General features: G+C 47.2%; 1 protein-coding gene across 2 annotated transcripts; it reads left to right on the top strand.

Annotated features, from left to right (window-relative positions):
* The first annotated feature begins 278 nt into the window (after window positions 1-278).
* LOC128830177 (ecto-ADP-ribosyltransferase 5-like) lies at window positions 279-16752 on the top strand. 2 transcript variants are annotated; one of them, XM_054015949.1, is made up of 5 exons: window positions 279-342; window positions 7883-7970; window positions 9961-10657; window positions 14974-15006; window positions 15974-16752. In XM_054015949.1, the coding sequence occupies exons 2-5, from the start codon at window positions 7905-7907 to the stop codon at window positions 16006-16008; spliced, it is 831 nt and encodes a 276-aa protein (XP_053871924.1). In that variant the 5' UTR covers window positions 279-342; window positions 7883-7904; the 3' UTR covers window positions 16009-16752. The 2 variants fall into 2 exon arrangements, with proteins under 2 accessions (XP_053871924.1, XP_053871923.1); XM_054015948.1 differs by lacking the exon at window positions 15974-16752 and having other exon boundaries at window positions 14974-15062.
* Window positions 16753-17909: the final 1157 nt, after the last annotated feature.

Genomic DNA, 17909 nt, shown 5'->3' with positions numbered 1-17909 from the left:
ATAAAACGGGGGTAGTTTTGTGGATACGTTTGGGAACAGGTGTTATTGGGAATACTCAGGAGCCCTGGCCCTAGCTCATGGTAACGGTTTGACTCTGTACAGGCCTGGTCCAACGCCCATTGCAATCAATGAGAGTCTTTCCATTGGCTTCAGTGGGATTTAGCTCAGACTCCTATTTCCTAAAAAAAAAACGTAGTTCATTCTGAAAGTGAAAGTCTGCAGGGAGATAAAGTCAAACTATTTCCCGTGTTATGAACACTGCAGATTAAGTTCTACAACTGCAGCCAGCTCTTGCTCGGGTCAGCAGCCTGCCAGGGACTCAGACACACTTGGGAAAGTCAGGTATTGTAACATCATTCAATTCTTACTCTTCATTATCCTAATTACAGACACTTCTGCTGCATTTATCTCTAGACAACAGGTCGCATAGTGGTTTAGACAATGATACAAATCTGCCCGCAGTTACATCTGTCCAGTACCTATGGAACCGAGGGGGAGGGTGGGCCAGTGGATAAGGCAGCTGGCTGGGAATGAGGAGACCAAGGCTTTCATCCCAGCTCTGCCCCTGGCCTGCTGTGTGTGACAATGGGCAAGTCACTGTACCTCGCTTTCTTCTACCAGCCTTTGTCTGCCCTAGACTGTAAGCTTTTGGGGATTGGCACGGCCTCCCTATGTACAGCCCCTAGCACAACAGGGCCACAATCTGGGTTGGGAGCTCTAGGCACTTTTGTTATGCAAATTGTGTAGAATCTGGGGGTGCACAGAATGAAAAGTCCAATATTTTCTGTTGAGTTGATTTTAGAGCTTTAATTTGTTATAAAATTATAAAAGCTTTTGGGACGGGGAAACTACAGAAATATTTAAAACCCTGTGTAGTGAAAACAAAAAAAATCTGCTTATTTTGCTCACATCTACATCATAACATACATTGACCACAACTATTTCCATAGAGTGCAAACAACCCTGATTGTTCATTGTTAAGATCCATCCTCTGTTGACACAACTGCTCAGACAATCTGTTCATAACATCAGGCGAGCCTCCCAAGCAGAACGCTGTTCATCTCTTCCCAGAGATTGCCAGGACAGCTGATATCGATCCATACCTAGCTGCCACTTTAGGCATCTCAGTCCCAGAATGAGGCCCCCACCCCAGATTCATAGAGCCCCTGCTCAGCAGCCCGTGAACGCTGTAGGCGCATAAACTCACTCGGCACCTACATTTCTGCAGTAACCAATTCCCCAGGCTCCTATGTTTCTACCTCTGAGCATGTGCACTGCAGGCCCATGCCAGGCCAGAGCATTTCATGTCCAAGGGGAAACAGGCGTTCCTGCACCTAACTCACCTGTGGGACCTGATATGGTAAGCGTGCTTGGACCTTGCTTACCAGATCAGCCCCTGTAGAGAAACTCACACAAAAAGCTAATTGGGGCGGGTGGGAGGGGAGGGAATGAGCATTTTCCTCATAACTTTTAGCCCAGTGGTTAGGGTACTCACCTGGGATGTAAGAGACCCCTGGTTCAAGTCCTCCCCCCAATGGAGGTGGAGAAAGGAGTGGAACTGGGATCTGTCAGGTGAGTGCTCTAACCATTGGGCTACAGAGCCATATTTCTTTTTCAGTACAACTTTAATTCTATTTTTTTGTTTGTTTGTTTCTGACTCTTTATACAAAGGAAACTGAGTCTATTCATAATATAGTGTGGCCGAGTTCATTGCGTACATAAATCATGTTCTATACAGCATATGATAGGAGCATAACTTGAACTCCAGTTTCCCCAGCATTCTCTCCTTGGCTTTTATCTAAATAAGCTTAAGGGGAAAAGCTTCCACCCATTTGGAGAATGGATCAATAATAAGTAGATATTGTTTTTTTCCTGATCGTAATGGTTGGATTGATCTAGGAAAGAGCAATATGCTTCGAAGATTTTTATTTTGGGAAGTATTAATGTGAAAAACTGGGTCAAGGTTTTTCCTTAATCATCCTCTGGGTACACATGAAGGTTCCCAGAATACAACAGGGCATCCAGCAATGGAGCTAAGGTCCATACTGGGGTCACTGTTATATCTTTGTCACGCAATACCAAAGCCCAGTGCACTAGCTGAGCGTTAGACACGTGTCCATCCTCAATTTGAATATAAAGCAAGAACTGGAGAGGGATGTGTGTGGAATGTAGAGCTATTGGATTTAAATAAATTAAAATGCAAAATGCTCGGTTGTCCAGCTGGTGAAAAATATATATTTAACAAGTGGAATATTTAAGTTCCACTAGGCTCATTCTCTTAGCGCAGTGGTTCTCAAACTGTGGGTCAGGACCCAAAGTGGTTTGTGAACCCGTTTTAATGGGGTCACCAGGGCTGTCTTAGACTTGCTGGGGCCCAGGGCCAAAGCCCGAGTCCACCGCCCAGGGCCAAAGCCGAAGCCCGAGCCCCACTTCCTGGGGTCAAAGCTGAAGCCAGAGGGCTTTAGCCCTGGGCATCGGGGCTCACGTTATAGGCCCCCTGCCTGGGCCTACAGTCCTTGTGCTTTGGCTTTGGCCTCCCTGCTCAGGGTAGTGAGGCTTGGGTTTGGGCTTTGTCCCCCCTACTCCCCCAGTGCAGTGGGTGTCTGGCGGGCTGAGGCTTTGGTCCTCCCTCCTGGGGTTGTGTAGTCATTTTTGTTGTCAGAAGGGGGTCGCAATGAGAACAGCTGTTTTAGAGCAGAGGCTACTGGGCTACATTTGTTCATGCCTTTCTTTTAGAAGCTATTGTTGCAAGTGCAATTGTGCTCAGAGACCTCTAAGGCCTGGTCTATACTACCCGCCTGAATCGGCGGGTAGAAATCGACCTCTCGGGGATCGATTTATCGCGTTCCGTCGGGACGCGACAATCGATCCCCGAATCGGCGCTCTAACTCCACCAGCGGAGGTGGTAGTAAGCGCCGCCGACAAAAAGCGGCAGAAGTCGATTTTGCCGCCGTCCTCACAACGGGGTAAGTCGGCTGTAATACGTCGAATTCAGCTACGCTATTCACGTAGCTGAATTTGCGTATCTTAAATTGACTCCCTGCTGTAGTGTAGATGTACCCTCAGTGATACGGGTTGCTGGGATCGGGAGTGATCAGCACAGGTGCTTGCATATTGGGGTGTACATGCATTATTACTCTATCCTGAACCACTGGCAAAGAATTGTTAACTAACGAATCAATACATCGAGGGTGTTTCCTTTCCAGGCATTTCATTAGGGATCCAAGCTGCTGAAAGTTTAGTGTGAAATTTAGGCAGGGACTCACCTTCCTGCTGTTCCATGTCAGCTACCAGGGTGACCCCGACTGTCCTGGGTGCCGGTCTAACAGACGTACAGTGTCCTTAACTGAGCTTTCTCCTGCTTGAAATTCTGGTGGCATTTCACAAAGCTCTGTCTACAGTTACCTGTCAAATCTCAACCAAGTTCTTTTTGTCTAAAAAATAATTTTACTGCTGTTTCCCAATGTGCTGCATGTGCTACAACTGGAGCTCCTTTTTTTATTCGCTCTCCCTAGTTTGCAATGGCATTTAGTGTTTTTACATTTGTAAACACTGCTATTGGAGAGACATGACGACTCAATCCTGACGGTTCCGATTTAGAAGTTGATTTTTTCCCTCCTTTACAGTTATATGTGGGATTTCCTTTTTCAAAGGAACCGGTGTCTCCCATGTTTGAGCAGCTTCTACAGTGGATAATTTAGGTGGGGAGTTTTGCTTTAACCTTTTATAACTTTTCTTGATTGGGGCAGGTACCTGCACCTTCTGACGGTCGGGTATTGGCCCTCATCCCCTTGCACCCAAATCCTCTGCCCCAGACCCATCCTGTACCCCAAATCCCTCATCCCCAACCCCAACCCAGAGCCCACACCCCCAGCTGGAATTCTCACCCCCGCCACACACCCCAACCCTCTGCCCCAGCATGGAGCCCTCTCCCGCACTCTGAACCCCTCATTTCTGGCCCCACCTCGAGCCTGCACCCCCAGCCCAGAGTCCCTAACCCCCCACCCACCCCAATCTCCCTGCCCCAGCCCGAAGCCCTCTCCAAACCCCTCATCCCCAGCCCCACCCTAGAGCCTGCAACCCCAGCCAGAGCCCTCACCTACCTCCCAAAACCCAACCCCCCTGCCCCAGCCCGGTGAAAATGAGTGAGGGTGGTGGAGAGCGAGCAGCAGAAGGAGGGGGGATGGAATCCTGGGCCCAGCCTTGTTGGGGTTACGAGGACTCTGCCACACAAGAAAATGGAAGGGGAGTCCTCAAGGGCAGGGAGGCCTCTGGGTAAGTGGGAGCGAAGACTCAGATTCTTTCACTAGCACAGGGGTGGTGTATAAGCCAGGAAAGTTCCCCACAATAGCGGGACCATTCCCCCGCTTACATGTTGTTTCCAAGTAAGCTGTTGCCCCTAAAATACCAGAGTGTTTGGAGTCTTTACTTGGCTTTAACATCTGGTTCAGGGAGGTAAAAAAATCTCCAACAGGATTCACAGGATAAAACGGGAGGTAGTTTTGTGGATATATTTGGAAATAGGTGATATTGGGAATACTCAGGAGCCCTGGCCCTAGATCACAGTAACCTTTTGAGTCTGTGTAGGCCCGATCCAAACCCATTGAAATCAATGGGAGTCTTTCCATTGGCTTCAGTGAGATTTAGCTCAGCCTCTTATAGCTAAAAACAATTCCATTAATTCTGAAAGTGAAAGTCAACATGGAAGTTTCTTAGCTAAAGACAGGCCATTTCCTGTGGTAGAAACATTTGCAGCTGTAGTATTTAGTCTGTAGCCATCTCTTGCTTGGGTCAGCAGCCTGCCAGGGAATCGCAGCCACTCGGGGAAGTCAGGTCTAGTAACAGCTTTAAATTCTTACTCTTCATTAACCTCATTACAGACACTTGTGCTACATTCATCTCTAGACAGCAGGTTGGTCTGTGGTTTAGCCAGTGATACAAATCTGCTTTGGTCGCTGAAACATTCATCTTGCAAAAATGGAAAAGTCCATCCCCACCAAACGTTAATGCCTGGCTCAGTGATATGGCCGACCTCGGAGCCAACCAATGACTGCATTCCGCAGTCTTTGTGCTGACTTCTTAGAGCTCTGTGATTAATGCAGAGGCTGAAGATAGATATGTCGCTTCCTCACCCCTTTGGCCTGACCCGCCTTTACTTACTGTCTGTATTATGATGAATCTGGTAGTTTGGACTATTTGTTGTATTTGGAAAAATTAATAACAAGTTATAAATGGAAAAAAAGTCAATGATACAGATCTCACCACAGCTACATCTGTCCAGCCCCAATGTACCTGTGAGGTGCTGTGGTCTGGTAGGTAAAGCACCGGTTTGAGAGCCAGGTGATCTAGGGTCTCGTCCCAGCTCTGTCATTGGCCTGGTGTGTGTCACATTGGGCAAGTCACTTTACTTCTTTCTCTACCAGCCTTTGTCTGTCTCAGACTGCAAACCCCTCGTCACATAGCGTGTTGGGGTTTTGGGGATTGTCTTGTTTTGCCCTTGTTTTCAATAGGATTAGGTTGACTTTTGGCTTATTCTGAAAGTCAGGGTGCTTATTTACCATGTGAAAGTTGGCAACTGTGCATTAACCCCAAGGCTAGGATTACTGGGGTTCGACGCCCAATCTTGCGCTACTCACTTAGGACAGGGTCTAGGGTGGCCTCACTCCAGGGTGCTTTCTCCTCACCAGTGACTTTCTTGACCCACTGATTACGTCATTAAGTTCAGACCACATACAATTTATTAAACAACAGCAGCAAGAGAAATAAGGGAAAATGGGAAAGGTTAAAGGAAACAGGGAACCCGCACTGTGGCTCTCTCCTTTACTCTGCCCTTGGCAGCCCCAGCTCACACCGGTCCCCAGGCTCCTGACTCCTTCATTGGCCTGCCTGCCCTGTCAATCAGGCTGACCTGGAGCGTTGGCCTCTCCCATTGGCCCTGGGGACTGCCAGCCTCAGGATCCTGATTTCTCTTCCACCCTTTCTCAATCAAGGAGAAAGTGGGGATTTTTAGTTGACCCTCCCTCTGAGTTTCAGTGAGGGACCAGCAGCCCCCTCACATAAGGTTCTATTCAATACATTTACAAGGTATCACCTTAAATAAATAACACATAGAAAAACATCTGCGGGATGATGTGTTAAGTGCTGTCGAATGTCATTGCTGTGGTAACACTGTCCAGACTGCTAGGCTATTACAGCTGCTCATTTTAGGGACAAAATAAAGGCCAAGGCACAAAACAAGATTAAACTAGCTAGAGACATAAAGGGTAAAAAAGAAAACATTCTACAAATATATTAGAAGCCAGGGAAAGACCAATGACAGGGCAGGCCTGTTATTCAATGAGCGGGGTGAACAACAACAGAAAATGTGGAAATGGAAGAAATGCTAAATGACTTTTTTGTTTCAGTTTTCACCAAAAAGGTGAGTAGCGATTGGATGTCTAACATAGTGAATGCACGTGAAAAGGAGGTAAGATCAGAGGCTAAAATAGGGAAAGAACGAGTCAAAAATTGCTTAGACAAGTTAGATGTCTTCAAGTCACCAGGGCCTGATGACATACATCCTAGAATACTCAAAGAGCTGACTGAGGAGATATCTGAGACAGTAGCGATTATCTTCAAAAAGTCGTGGAAGACGGGAGAGATTCCAGAGGACTGGAAAAGGGCAAATATAGTGTCCATCTATAAAAAGGGGAATAAGGACAACCAAGGGAATTACAGACCAGTCATCTTAACTTCTGTACCCGGAAAGATAATGGAGCAACTAATTAAGCAATCAATTTGTAAACACCTAGAAGATAAGAAGGTGATAAGTAACAGTCAGCATGGATTTGTCAAATACAAATTGTTTCAACGGGGGAAGTGGTAGACATGGTATATCTTGAGTTTAGTAAAGCTTTTGATACTGTCTCACATGAACTTCTCATAAACAAACTAGGGAAATGCAACCTAGATGTAGCTACTATAAGGTGGGTGCATAACTGGTTGGAAAACTGTTCCCAGAGAGTAGTTATCAGTGGTTCACAGTCATGCTGGAAGGGCATAACACATGGGGTCCCACAGGGACTGGTTCTGGGTCCAGTTCTGTTCAATATCTTCATCAATGATTTAGATAATGGCATAGAGAGGACACAAAGTTTGCGGACGATACCAAGCTGGGAGGGTTTGCAAGCGCTTTGGAGGATAGGATTAAAATTCGAAATGATTTGGACAAACTGGAGAAATGGTCTGCAGCAAATAGGTGAGGCACTGAAATATTCAGTTATATTGTTATTTTAGCCCCGTTCTCTAGGACAGGGGTTCTCAAACTGGGGATCGGGACCCCTCAAGTGGTTGCGAGGTTATGACGTGGGGGGTCGCGAGCTGTCAGCCTCCACCCCAAACCCTACATCACCTCCAGCATTTATAATGGTGTTAAGTATTTTTAAAGTGTGTTTTTAATTTAGGGGGGGGGGTCGCACACAGAGGCTTGCTGTGTGAAAGGAGTCACCAGTACAAAAGTTCGAAAACCGCTGTTCTAGGATACGATTGACAGACCTGTTCGGCCTGTTGGATTCTGTGTATTGTGCAACACTTGAACAGCACTTTTGAGTAAACACAGCAGCACTAGGTACAGTATTTCCACCCCCCAGAATCCTTTAGGAAGTGAAAGCAGGATTTCCCCACAACTACTCCCCACCCCTCCAGCTGAGAACTGTATTTCAGGGTCAAACCCGCCTCCATTACGGCTGGGCTGCTGTCCGTGAAATAACAATTCCTGCCTGGGAAATCCCAGTCACTGAATGTGGAACAACAGAACACAGTGAAACAATGGGGAGGATGTTTGGGTTTGATGTGTTCTTTCCCCCCAAATCTCCACTGACGTTCCTGATGGATTCTCCTGCAGCCGCACCGGGGAAGTTGGAACCATGCTGAGGCCTCTGCTGATCCCCTTGACGTACTTCTGTCTTCAGACCTGGCTGGGAATCCCTCAGGTAAACTCTTGAGCTTTGCCAGTGAAGCACTTTGTGTTTTCTCGTGTTTCTGCTCAAGGCTATGCAGGCAGCCATACTGCCTTATACCCATAGACATGCAGGGCTGGAAGGGACCTCGAGAGGTTATCTAGTGCAGCCTTGTGTGCTGAGGCCGGACCAAGTGCACCGAGACCAGCCCGGACAGGTGTTTGTCTAATCAGGGCCCCACACCCACTTCCACAGTGGTTCCAGTCCAGGGACCATCTGACCAGCAGCCAAGGTCTGCTCCGTCAGACTCCTTGCTGCTGCCTCCCTGGATATCTTCCTACCACAGCTTTTCCCAGCCCGCACAGCCTCTCCCAGCTCATCCTTCTTTCAGGGCCGGGCTCACAGGGATCCCCCGGGGAATCCCCCAACACAATCCCAAACAAAAAGGACAAAATTAAACTAATTTCTGCCTGGCTCAGGCTTCCTCCTCACCCTGCAGGAGCCTCCCTGTTCCCCTCAGGTCTCTCTGCTCTTTACTGCCAGGAGAGGGACTGCCGAGGTCTTCCCCCCCTCCCTGCCGCCCCTCAAACACCCCCTAGGCTTTACCAACACTGCCGCCGGCTTCCTCCTGGCCCGAGGCAACTCACCTCCGGCCACAGTCTTCACTGCCCCCAGCCTCCCAGGCCTCCTCCTGGCTCCGGGCCCTCCAGTTCTGGCTCCAGGCCTCTCTCTGCCTTTAGCCCACAAGGGAACGTCCCCAGCTGGGTTTGATCACCACCTATGCGTAATGCCCTCCAGGTGCTACCCAGTAGCCTAAAGGGGCTCAGGCTCCTGTCAACCCCTGGTTAACCAGTGTGGGGTTTATACAACCCACCACAACGGTGTTGCCTCCCTCCATGTGCATTCGGGGGTTGGATCCTGGATGGAACCTTCCCACGGGCATCGCCAGCCCTGTAGCATGCAGTGCATGCCTGGCATACGGAGATGGCAACCCGCTGCCTCCCCCTGAGGTAAATGGGTGTGATTTTAGATATCCCAGTGGGAGTGGATTGGGATCTCAGTCTCTCCTAGCTCCCTTCCTTCTATGTTCCTTGTTCTCCCTGCTTTGTCTTCCCTATTAATGTATCCCTTCCTGCCTTCTTCCTAACCCTACATCTAGACACAGCCCAGTAAACTAAAAACACCTCTGTCATGGGTACGTGGCTCACTGGTCTCTGAGTGCAGCCCTTCGGGTGTCAGGCCTTGTGCCTTTACCCTCCTGGGCAGGAATCCTGTGATTCTCCCTCTCTCAGACAGGGCCCAGAGCGGCGATACCTGTGAGTCCATCATGCTTTCCAGCAGCTCCGGCTGAGTTCAGGTCCCTGTGGCTCATCCCTTTGGGAGTCGGTGCCCAGTGGTGTATCTGCTGATACCAAACAAAGTGTTGTTCATTTTACTGTAAGAACAAATTGTTTAGAGAAACAGACTTTTAAAACAACCCACAGTCCACACTCACATCGGTCTTACCTAAAGGGCTACCATCCCCTTGGGCTAATGTAGGCAGGCTCTGCACCCCAGCAGGACCTGCGCCGGAGCCTGGCCCCCCCCAAACAACTCCCTCTCCCCTCTTAAATGAGTGTTCCTCTTTAAACCCGACACAGACCTTCTGATCACCTGCATTCCCAGACCTCTTGTATCCATCCCTGCTTCTTTTCCCCAGGAACCGGGCAACAGACAGTATTAATCCATTATTACAGGGCAGCTACAAATCCATCAGCTCCACCCCGCTCCTCCCTCCCAAAAATCAAGGCACCAATGTGGACATTTGCCAAACAACACACTGAGGATTCTGCTTGTGTGTTCCATCCCTTTCTCCCCCCTTTCCTCTGCCTTGTCTCTTTAGAGGTAAGCTTCTAGGGCAGAGGCCATTCCTAGTGTGTTTGTACAGGGCCGAGCACAATGGGGCCCTGATCCTGGGTGTGACCTCTAGGTGCTATTGTAACACAAATGCCAATGTGATTGTATGTTTCTTTTATTCTCCCAGGCAAAATGCCAGGTGGAGCTGAGCATGATGGATGACGCTTTTGATGACCAATATATAGAATGTGCTGAAGAAATGGATGGAATTGCACCTGAACTGCTAAAGGAAGAAAAGTTCATGCCCTCAGTGTTTAGCAGGGTGTGGGAAAACTCAGAACAAAAATGGGAACTTGTAAAGAAAAAGATTCCTCTGCCCACAGGCTTTAAAGATGAGCATGGACGAGCCATAATAGCCTATACTGACGATGACTTTCACAGTGAGTTGAATAAGGCAGTGAGAGAGAATGGGACATCTCGAGTTCATTACATGGCCAGTTTCCAGTTCAAAGCCTTTCATTATTACTTGACAAGAGCATTACAGCTCTTACGAGGGAGGTGTGATGTGATGTACAAAATGACGTTGTATCGGGGAGTTTCTGTCAGATTTCAGCACACGAGATCAGGTCACATTAGGTTTGGATACTTCGCCTCTTCGTCTTTTGATATAGGAATAGCTAAGAAATTTGGCAATGCCACATTGTTCACTATCCACACGTGCTTTGGTGCTGAGATCAGGAACTTCTCACACTTTCAGGAGGAGGAAGAAGTGCTAATCCCAGTCCATGAGATATTCAATGTGGCCCGAGGACAAGGGAGTAACAGCTTTGTCCTACGGAGCACAAACCGGACCTGCAGCCATTTTAACTGCGCGTATCTGGGCGGTGAGTACTGGGCTGAAGACGAGAAATATTTGGGTGGGGCTATTTGCTGCGGAGATTTGAAAACCCCACTTCAGGGAGAGCTGATGAGAGGGACGCTGAGTTGGGGACTTGCCACCAGGGTTGTGGGAGACAGGCTGCCACGACTCTTACTGCTAGAGAGGCCTCGGGCTAGGGTGGGTGGACACTGGGTCCCAGGTGCTCACTGAGGAAAGAGAAGGTGCCTAGACACCCTGGCGATGGGAGCACTAGAAAGGCAGGTGAAGGCCCCAAACCACCGCGAGTCTTCAACACACACACGCCCCGTACAGAGTCCACAGGAGCCCTGACAGAACAGCTGTGGCCCCTCAGACACGGCACAGCAAATCTATAGGGTGTGTGTGACGTTCCCCTGGTGCTATCTGGACCGGTGATCTGCTAGGTCACTCCAGTCCTTGACTCGGGGAGCCAGCCTTACCCTGCTCTGCTGTGAGAACCCCCACTCCTGGGCCGTTCACGCACAGCCTCTGGCATGTAAGCTGCTCCTTGGATTGTGCAACCGAATGACACTAGCCAATATCTCCGGTCCCAGACACAACCCTAGGAACCTCCGTCTTGCAGTGTCCAGTTATGCCCGCTGGACGCTGCAAGCTTATATGAGTTTGTCAATTTAACAAAAAAATGTATATGCACCAGGCTTGTTATCCCAAGAGGAGTCTCTGACACATTTCAAACCAAACGCACTGCTTCAGGTAGAATAAACAAACAGATTTATTAACTACAAAGATAAATTATAAGTGATTATAAGTCAAAGCACAACAAGTCAGATTTGGTCAAATGAAATAAAAGCAAAACGCATTCTAAGCTGATCTTAACATTTCAGTGCCCTTACAAACTTAGAGGCTTCTCACCACAGGCTGGCTGGTTGCCCTTCAGCCAGGCTCTCCCCTTTGATCAGCGCTTCAGTCGCTTGGTGGTGATGTCTGTAGGTGGAGGAGGAAGAGCAGGGCAAATGTTTCTCCCTTTTATCATGTTCTTTCTTTCCTTTTGTCTTTGCCCCCGCCCTTCAGAGTCAGGTGAGCATCACCTCATCCCAGTCCCAAACTGACCAAGGGAAGAGGGGTGACTCACTCAAGAGTCCAACAGATCCTTTGTTGCTGCCTAGGCCAGTGTCCTTTGTTCCTGTGAGTCTGGTCTGGTCTGGTCCCATACATGCCTGGATGAGGTGTGAACTGTCCCTCTGCTTTTAGAGAGTTTTTCCCTGGGCTTGCTTTAAGCCATAAGGATACATTTTCAGCCTCATAACTATATACCTGAAATTATAACCTATAACATTACTATAACATCACTATAACAACAATGCTCAGTGCATCATGAGCCTTCCGAAGACACCCGACATGACAAACTTTGCATTGGATACCACACAATCTATATGGTTGCCTCTATATAAATCCATGGTACGCTCACATCTTGAATACTGTGTGCAGATGTGGTCGCCCCATCTCAAAAAAGATATATTGGACTTGGAAAACATTCAGACAAGGGCAACAAAAATGAGTAGGGGTATGGAACAGCTTCCGTATAAGGAGAGGTTAATAAGACTGGGACTTTTCATCTTGGAAAAGAGACGGCTAAGGGGAGATTTGATTGAGGTCTATAAAATCATGACTGGTATAGAGAAAGTAGATAAGGAAGTGTTGTTTACTACTTCTCATAACACAAGAACTAGGGGTCACCCAATGAAATTAATCGGCAGCAGGTTTAAAAGAAATAAAAGGCAGTATTTCTTCACACAATGCACAGTCAATGTGTGGAACTCCTTGCCAGAGGATGTTGTGAATGCCAAGACCATAACAGGGTTCAAAAAAGAACTAGATAAATTCATATAGGATAGGTCCATCAATGGCTATTAGTCAGGATTTGCAGGGATGGTGTCCCTACCCTCTGTTTGCCAGAAGCTGGGAATGAGCGACAGGGGATGGATCACTTGGTGATGACCTGTTCTGTTCATTCCCTCTGGGGCACCTGGCACTGGCCACTGTCGGAAGACAGGATATTGAGTTAGATGGACCCTTGGTGTGACCCAGTAGGGCCATTCTTATGTTCTTAATAATTTTACAAGGATGAACATGGGAGTACTGGATGCTCCCTCGAGGTAAAAAGCGTCACAATGTGGAAAAGGGAGGAGTCGGGTGGCCTAGTGTGCAGATGGCACATTATTTGGGGCAGTCAGGACTAGGGACGACAGTGAGGAACTTCAGAGATCTAACCGAGTTGGGTGAATGGGCAACGCAACATCAGGTGAAATTCACTGACACACATTCAAGGTAATGCACATTGTGAGGAATAATTTCACTGGATTGTTAATGAGCTGTATCAACTCAGAAAGAGACCGGGCCAGCATTGTGGAGAGTCGGTGCAAATCTCAATGAAAATCTCTGTTCAATGTGCTGCTAGGTCTATAAAGCAAACAAAATGTTAGCAAACATGAAGAATGATGGGATGGAGAATAATGTGAAGATATTATAACACCATTATATGAATCAATGGGGCACTCTTCCTTGGGATACTAGGTTCAGTTCTGATTATCCTAGTTCTAAAAGTGTTGAAAATGATGAGAGGTCTGGAGAGATTTATAAAGGTGAAATTGGGATGTTTAATTAGCAGAAAAGACACATAAAAAGAAACATGATGGAGATATACAAAATAATAAATGAGACAGTGGCAAATTAGAGAGTGCCATTTTCCTGTTCTCATAAAACAAGAATAAACTGAAGGCAACAAATTTTAACTAGTAAAAGGGAATGCCCTGTTATAGAATGCAGGGTTAACTTGTGGAACTCATTGCCACATGGTTTCCATAAGGCCAAGAGTTCAATAGAATTCAATAAAAGAATTAGCCATTTATACAGAAAGTGAGAATCTCCACAGTTATGTTACATAGAATAAAATAATTGTTTTTAAAAGGAGTATAATCCCTTAGGCCTATGACATAAGGCAGTCACTAACTGCCAGGGTGGGGAAGAAACTTCCCCTATGTGTTGGTAATTCCAGAATTGTTCACTGGGGATTTCTTGCAGCTTCCCCTGAGGCAGCTGGGTCTCACCTCAATCAGGGACAGGATACCAGACTAGATGGAGCCCATTGGTGGAATCCAATTCAACAGTTCCTATGTTTCTTTGGAAACAGTAGAGTGAAGTTGTGACAATGCGGTTCTGGTGGAACCCAACTGAGAGCGCCAACTCAGGACAAATTGCTCAAATAGGGCAGTTACAGCCCAAGGCTGGGGTTTTTTCCACCTCTAAGGCAAACCAACCAGCCAGACTAGGAGGACTTCGGTCTCACCCCCTGGCTAACCGCAAGTCTCACAAGCAATCTCCTTAGACACCCCAGTTTCCCAGTATTACCACCAGTGCCACTCGTTATGGGGAAAAATGGTTATGAAAACCAATACCCCAGTAAAAGAAAAAGGTTCTCCTGATCCCAAAGGACCAAGCCCCAGACCCAGGTCAATATACAAATCAGATCTTACCCACAAATCACGCTGTTGCCAATCCTTTAGAATCTAAAATCTAAAGGTTTATTCATAAAAGGAAAAAGATAGAGATGAGAGTTAGAATTGGTTAAATGGAATCAATTACATACAGTAATGGCAAAGTTCTTGGTTCAGGCTTGCAGCAGCGATGGAATAAACTGCAGGTTCAAATCAAGTCTCTGGAATACATCCCCCGCTGGGATGGGTCCTCAGTCCTTTGTTCAAAGCTTCAGCTTGTAGCAAAGTTCCTCCAGAGGTATGAAGCAGGATTGAAGACAAGATGGAGATGAGGCATCAGCCTTATATAGTCTTTTCCAGGTGTAAGAACACCTTTGTTCTTACCGTGGAAAATTACAGCAAAATGGAGTCTGGAGTCACATGGGCCAGTCCCTGCATACTTTGCTGAGTTACAAGGCGTATCTGCCTTCTCTCAATGGGTCCATTGTATAGCTGATGGTCCTTAATGGGTCATCAAGCAGGCTAGGCAGAGCTAACACCATGTTGTCTGGGATGTCACCCAGCAGCATAGCCTAAGTTTGAAATGCAGATAGTATAGAGCCAATATTCCTAACTTCAACTACAAAATTGATACATACATATAGACAGCATAATCATAACCAGTAAACCATAACCTTGTCTTAGACACCCCATTTGACCTCCTTTACACAAGATCTGGGTGCCACTATAGGACCTTGGTTGCAACAATGATCTATATGGTCCCAGAGTATATCAATAACGTCACAGAAGTTGAAAATTCTACCTGGACAGATCCCATTTCATTGACCCTCTCTGTTTTGTACCGTAGGAGAAAAGGACCAATCATGTGTTTACAATTCTGGTAAGAAAGAATCTTTTTTTTTACAATTTTTGAAAATGATTTGCCCTTTGTATTGAAGTGCAGAGCCAAGAGCAACCCCACCAGGCAAACATGTCACAGGAAACCAGTTGAGAAATAAGTGGGTTTAACTGTAGGTTCTGTCTGTTTATCCAATTTCTCATATGTCCTTCATGACTAGTATCAGAGCATCTTCAGGTCTCAATGAATTCTAAGTGCAGTTGATTTCAGAAAAGAAAATGTGGGGAGAATTAGTCCTTAGAGCACTAAAGAGTCATCTTCAGTGTCCTGAACTATAATCTGAACACACATCCCCTAACGCAACATCACAAGTGTGTCTCCACATCCCTCCTCTCATAACTAGACACATTCTATCCCCAGTGGAACTACATCCTCTCAAGGACTAAACAGGACTATTTTACCAGAGCAGGTCAGAGAAATCTCAATGAAACATTTTCTTGTTGGAATTTGACAATAGGGCTGCCTAGGAATCATGGACCCCAGGACTTCCAGTGCCCCCAACCCCGGGACAGCCTGCTTGGTGCACTGCCCCAGAGCTGACGCTCCCTTCCCTTGTGTGGAGAATTTCAAAATTTTTGGTTTTCATTTCAAATCAGAACAAAATGAAATTTTGAAATATCAAAATCCTCCACAAAATGAAATGGCCTTTCTCTGCCCAGCTCTACATTTCCCCCTAAAGCCAATAAAAAACCCCAAGAGAAATGGTGCTACTGGTGTTTGTGGCCAGTTTCCACAGACTCATGTCTTTATTACTCATAACTGGAATACACTTACGCAGCAGACAACAAGCTGCAAATCTGAACCTCTGGGACTGTCTTGGGGGAAACGTGCTCACCAGTGATTCATACCAAAGGAACAAGCAGGCTGAGGAGGGAGGAAGCAGGTGAAATCTCTGTCAGTGTGAAATAATTTCCTATCAATTCTTTGATCTGCTTTTTCCTATTAACAGCTACCAGAAGAGGCCTGGCCTTCCCAGTGAGCTGAGCTCTTCACTGTTTGGAGGATCCGTCATCCTGGTCCACGTTGCTGCTCTGAAGCTGTTTGCCAGTTTCTAAACTGTCCTATTCATGTTACTCACTTTTTCTCTCTAACACAAATCATGGTGATGGGACTTGCCAGATCCAAAGCCGTCCTGCTATGCTATGCTGACAGCGTTCCAACCAGGAACATAGGCGCCGACTTCCCCTTTGCCGGGTGGTGCTTGACGTCCCCCCTCTGACCCTGACCCCGCCCCGTCCCTGCCTCTTCCTGCCCCTGCACCACCCTCGCCCCGCCCCATTCCACCACTTCCCCAAAGTCCCCAGCCCCATTCCACCCTCTTCCCCCAAGTCCCCATCCCTGCCCCGCCTAGTCTCCACCTCCTCCCCTGAGCGTGCTGCATCCCCAGTTCTTCCCCTCCCTCCCGGAAAGTCGAAAGCACCACCAAACAGCTGTTAGGCGTCAGGGAGGCAGGAAGCACTGGGAGGTAGGTGGAGGAGCGGCGATGCAGCACGCTCAGGGGAGGAGGTGGGGAAGAGGCAGGCTGGGGGGAGCTTGGCTGCCAGTGGGTGCAGATCACCTATGACCAGAAACATTGGGGAGTGTCGCTGGTACCTGCTTGGGCAAGCTTTGATTATACATTACTGACTGGAAGATCAAAATGTAAGCTCACAGTATTATTCCAGGTAGGATTTGTTTTACAATGGTAGAGCTTTAAATGGGTGCACGTTAGATAAATAATTACTTATATTCCTGTCGTGCTAGCACTTTTTGTACCGACTTTTGATGACTTCAGTAAAAGACTTTTCAGAAATGAACTAAGTTGGAGTATTTTCATTCATACACTGGACGGATTAAATCTGTGTCTCGGCCAGGTGAATCTGTAACAGCACAGTTTGTGGCATCCCATGTCTCTATCTCTCAGTCACTTTCATATCAAATTTGCTCAAAAGATGATATTTCTAACTGGTGAAATCAAAGGTCCAATTTTATATGCTCACTGGCTGTACTGGGATTGCACGGGGGCTAATCAGTAACAGCATGGAGGTAAGCCTGACCGCTACCATGGCAACTGACATATTCCAGCAAGGGGCAGGGCGTGTGTATGGATATTCTGAATAGCTAGATTGGGCCATCAGGAGTATACCAGAACTGGACACCGTATCAGTAATGGTCTCGCCAATGCTTTATATAGAGGTAGTACCACATCCCTGCTCCTATTCTATATTCCAGTCCCTTATCTTGTAAGTGTGAGCTACATCCTTTGTTCTGCGTTGTTTTAGATGTATCAAAATACCTGTTAATTAAATTAGCCCTCTTTACCAAATACCTAGATCACTCTGACCTGTATAACTGACTGCTTATATTTTGTTCCAGCTCTTTGATAAACATATTGAAAGCTACTTGGCCAAGAAGAGATCCCTACAGGACCCCACTACAAACACCCCATTGGATGTTGTGTGGGACTAGATCACATGCCGTACAGAAATAGAACTCTATTATGCCAAACCAGTTCTGCTGCCCTTGAGTCACACAAGGATAACAACCCTTTAGTACCCCTGCCCCAATAACAACGTGACTTGTGATCCAACACCAGCCAAAAGTGATCATTTGAGCAAAGCAATCCCATCATGCTGAGCACCTAGGCAGGGTGGAGGTGCCCATGGAAACAAGGTCGGCTCTTGAAGTCCTCTTCCCCAGCTCACCACTAGATGTCAGGGGAGAGCTCCTTCAGCGCTGCTTACAAAACACACTCAGCCCCTGCATGGGATGGGAACTCAGATCCAACTCCAGCTCCAGCCCCATCACGTCCAGGCATGGGGAGAAGAAATAGAGGGACACACACGCAAACACACAGAGTCAGACGAGACGCCCCATCACGTGGGGAGAACAGACCCTCTTGGGAG

This window comes from Malaclemys terrapin, chromosome 1 (assembly GCF_027887155.1).
Source record: "Malaclemys terrapin pileata isolate rMalTer1 chromosome 1, rMalTer1.hap1, whole genome shotgun sequence".
In the NCBI taxonomy this organism is placed as follows: Eukaryota; Metazoa; Chordata; order Testudines; family Emydidae; genus Malaclemys; species Malaclemys terrapin.
This window is presented reverse-complemented; position numbering and strand designations above follow the sequence as displayed.

Coding starts and splice junctions, on each gene's coding strand:
- LOC128830177 (XM_054015948.1), top strand. CDS start 7,905: ATGCTGAGGCCTCTGCTGATCCCCTTGACGTACTTCTGTCTTCAGACC. Junction 7,971..9,960: donor CCTGGCTGGGAATCCCTCAG/GTAAACTCTTGA, acceptor TTATTCTCCCAG/GCAAAATGCCAGGTGGAGCT. Junction 10,658..14,973: donor TAACTGCGCGTATCTGGGCG/GTGAGTACTGGG, acceptor TTTGTACCGTAG/GAGAAAAGGACCAATCATGT.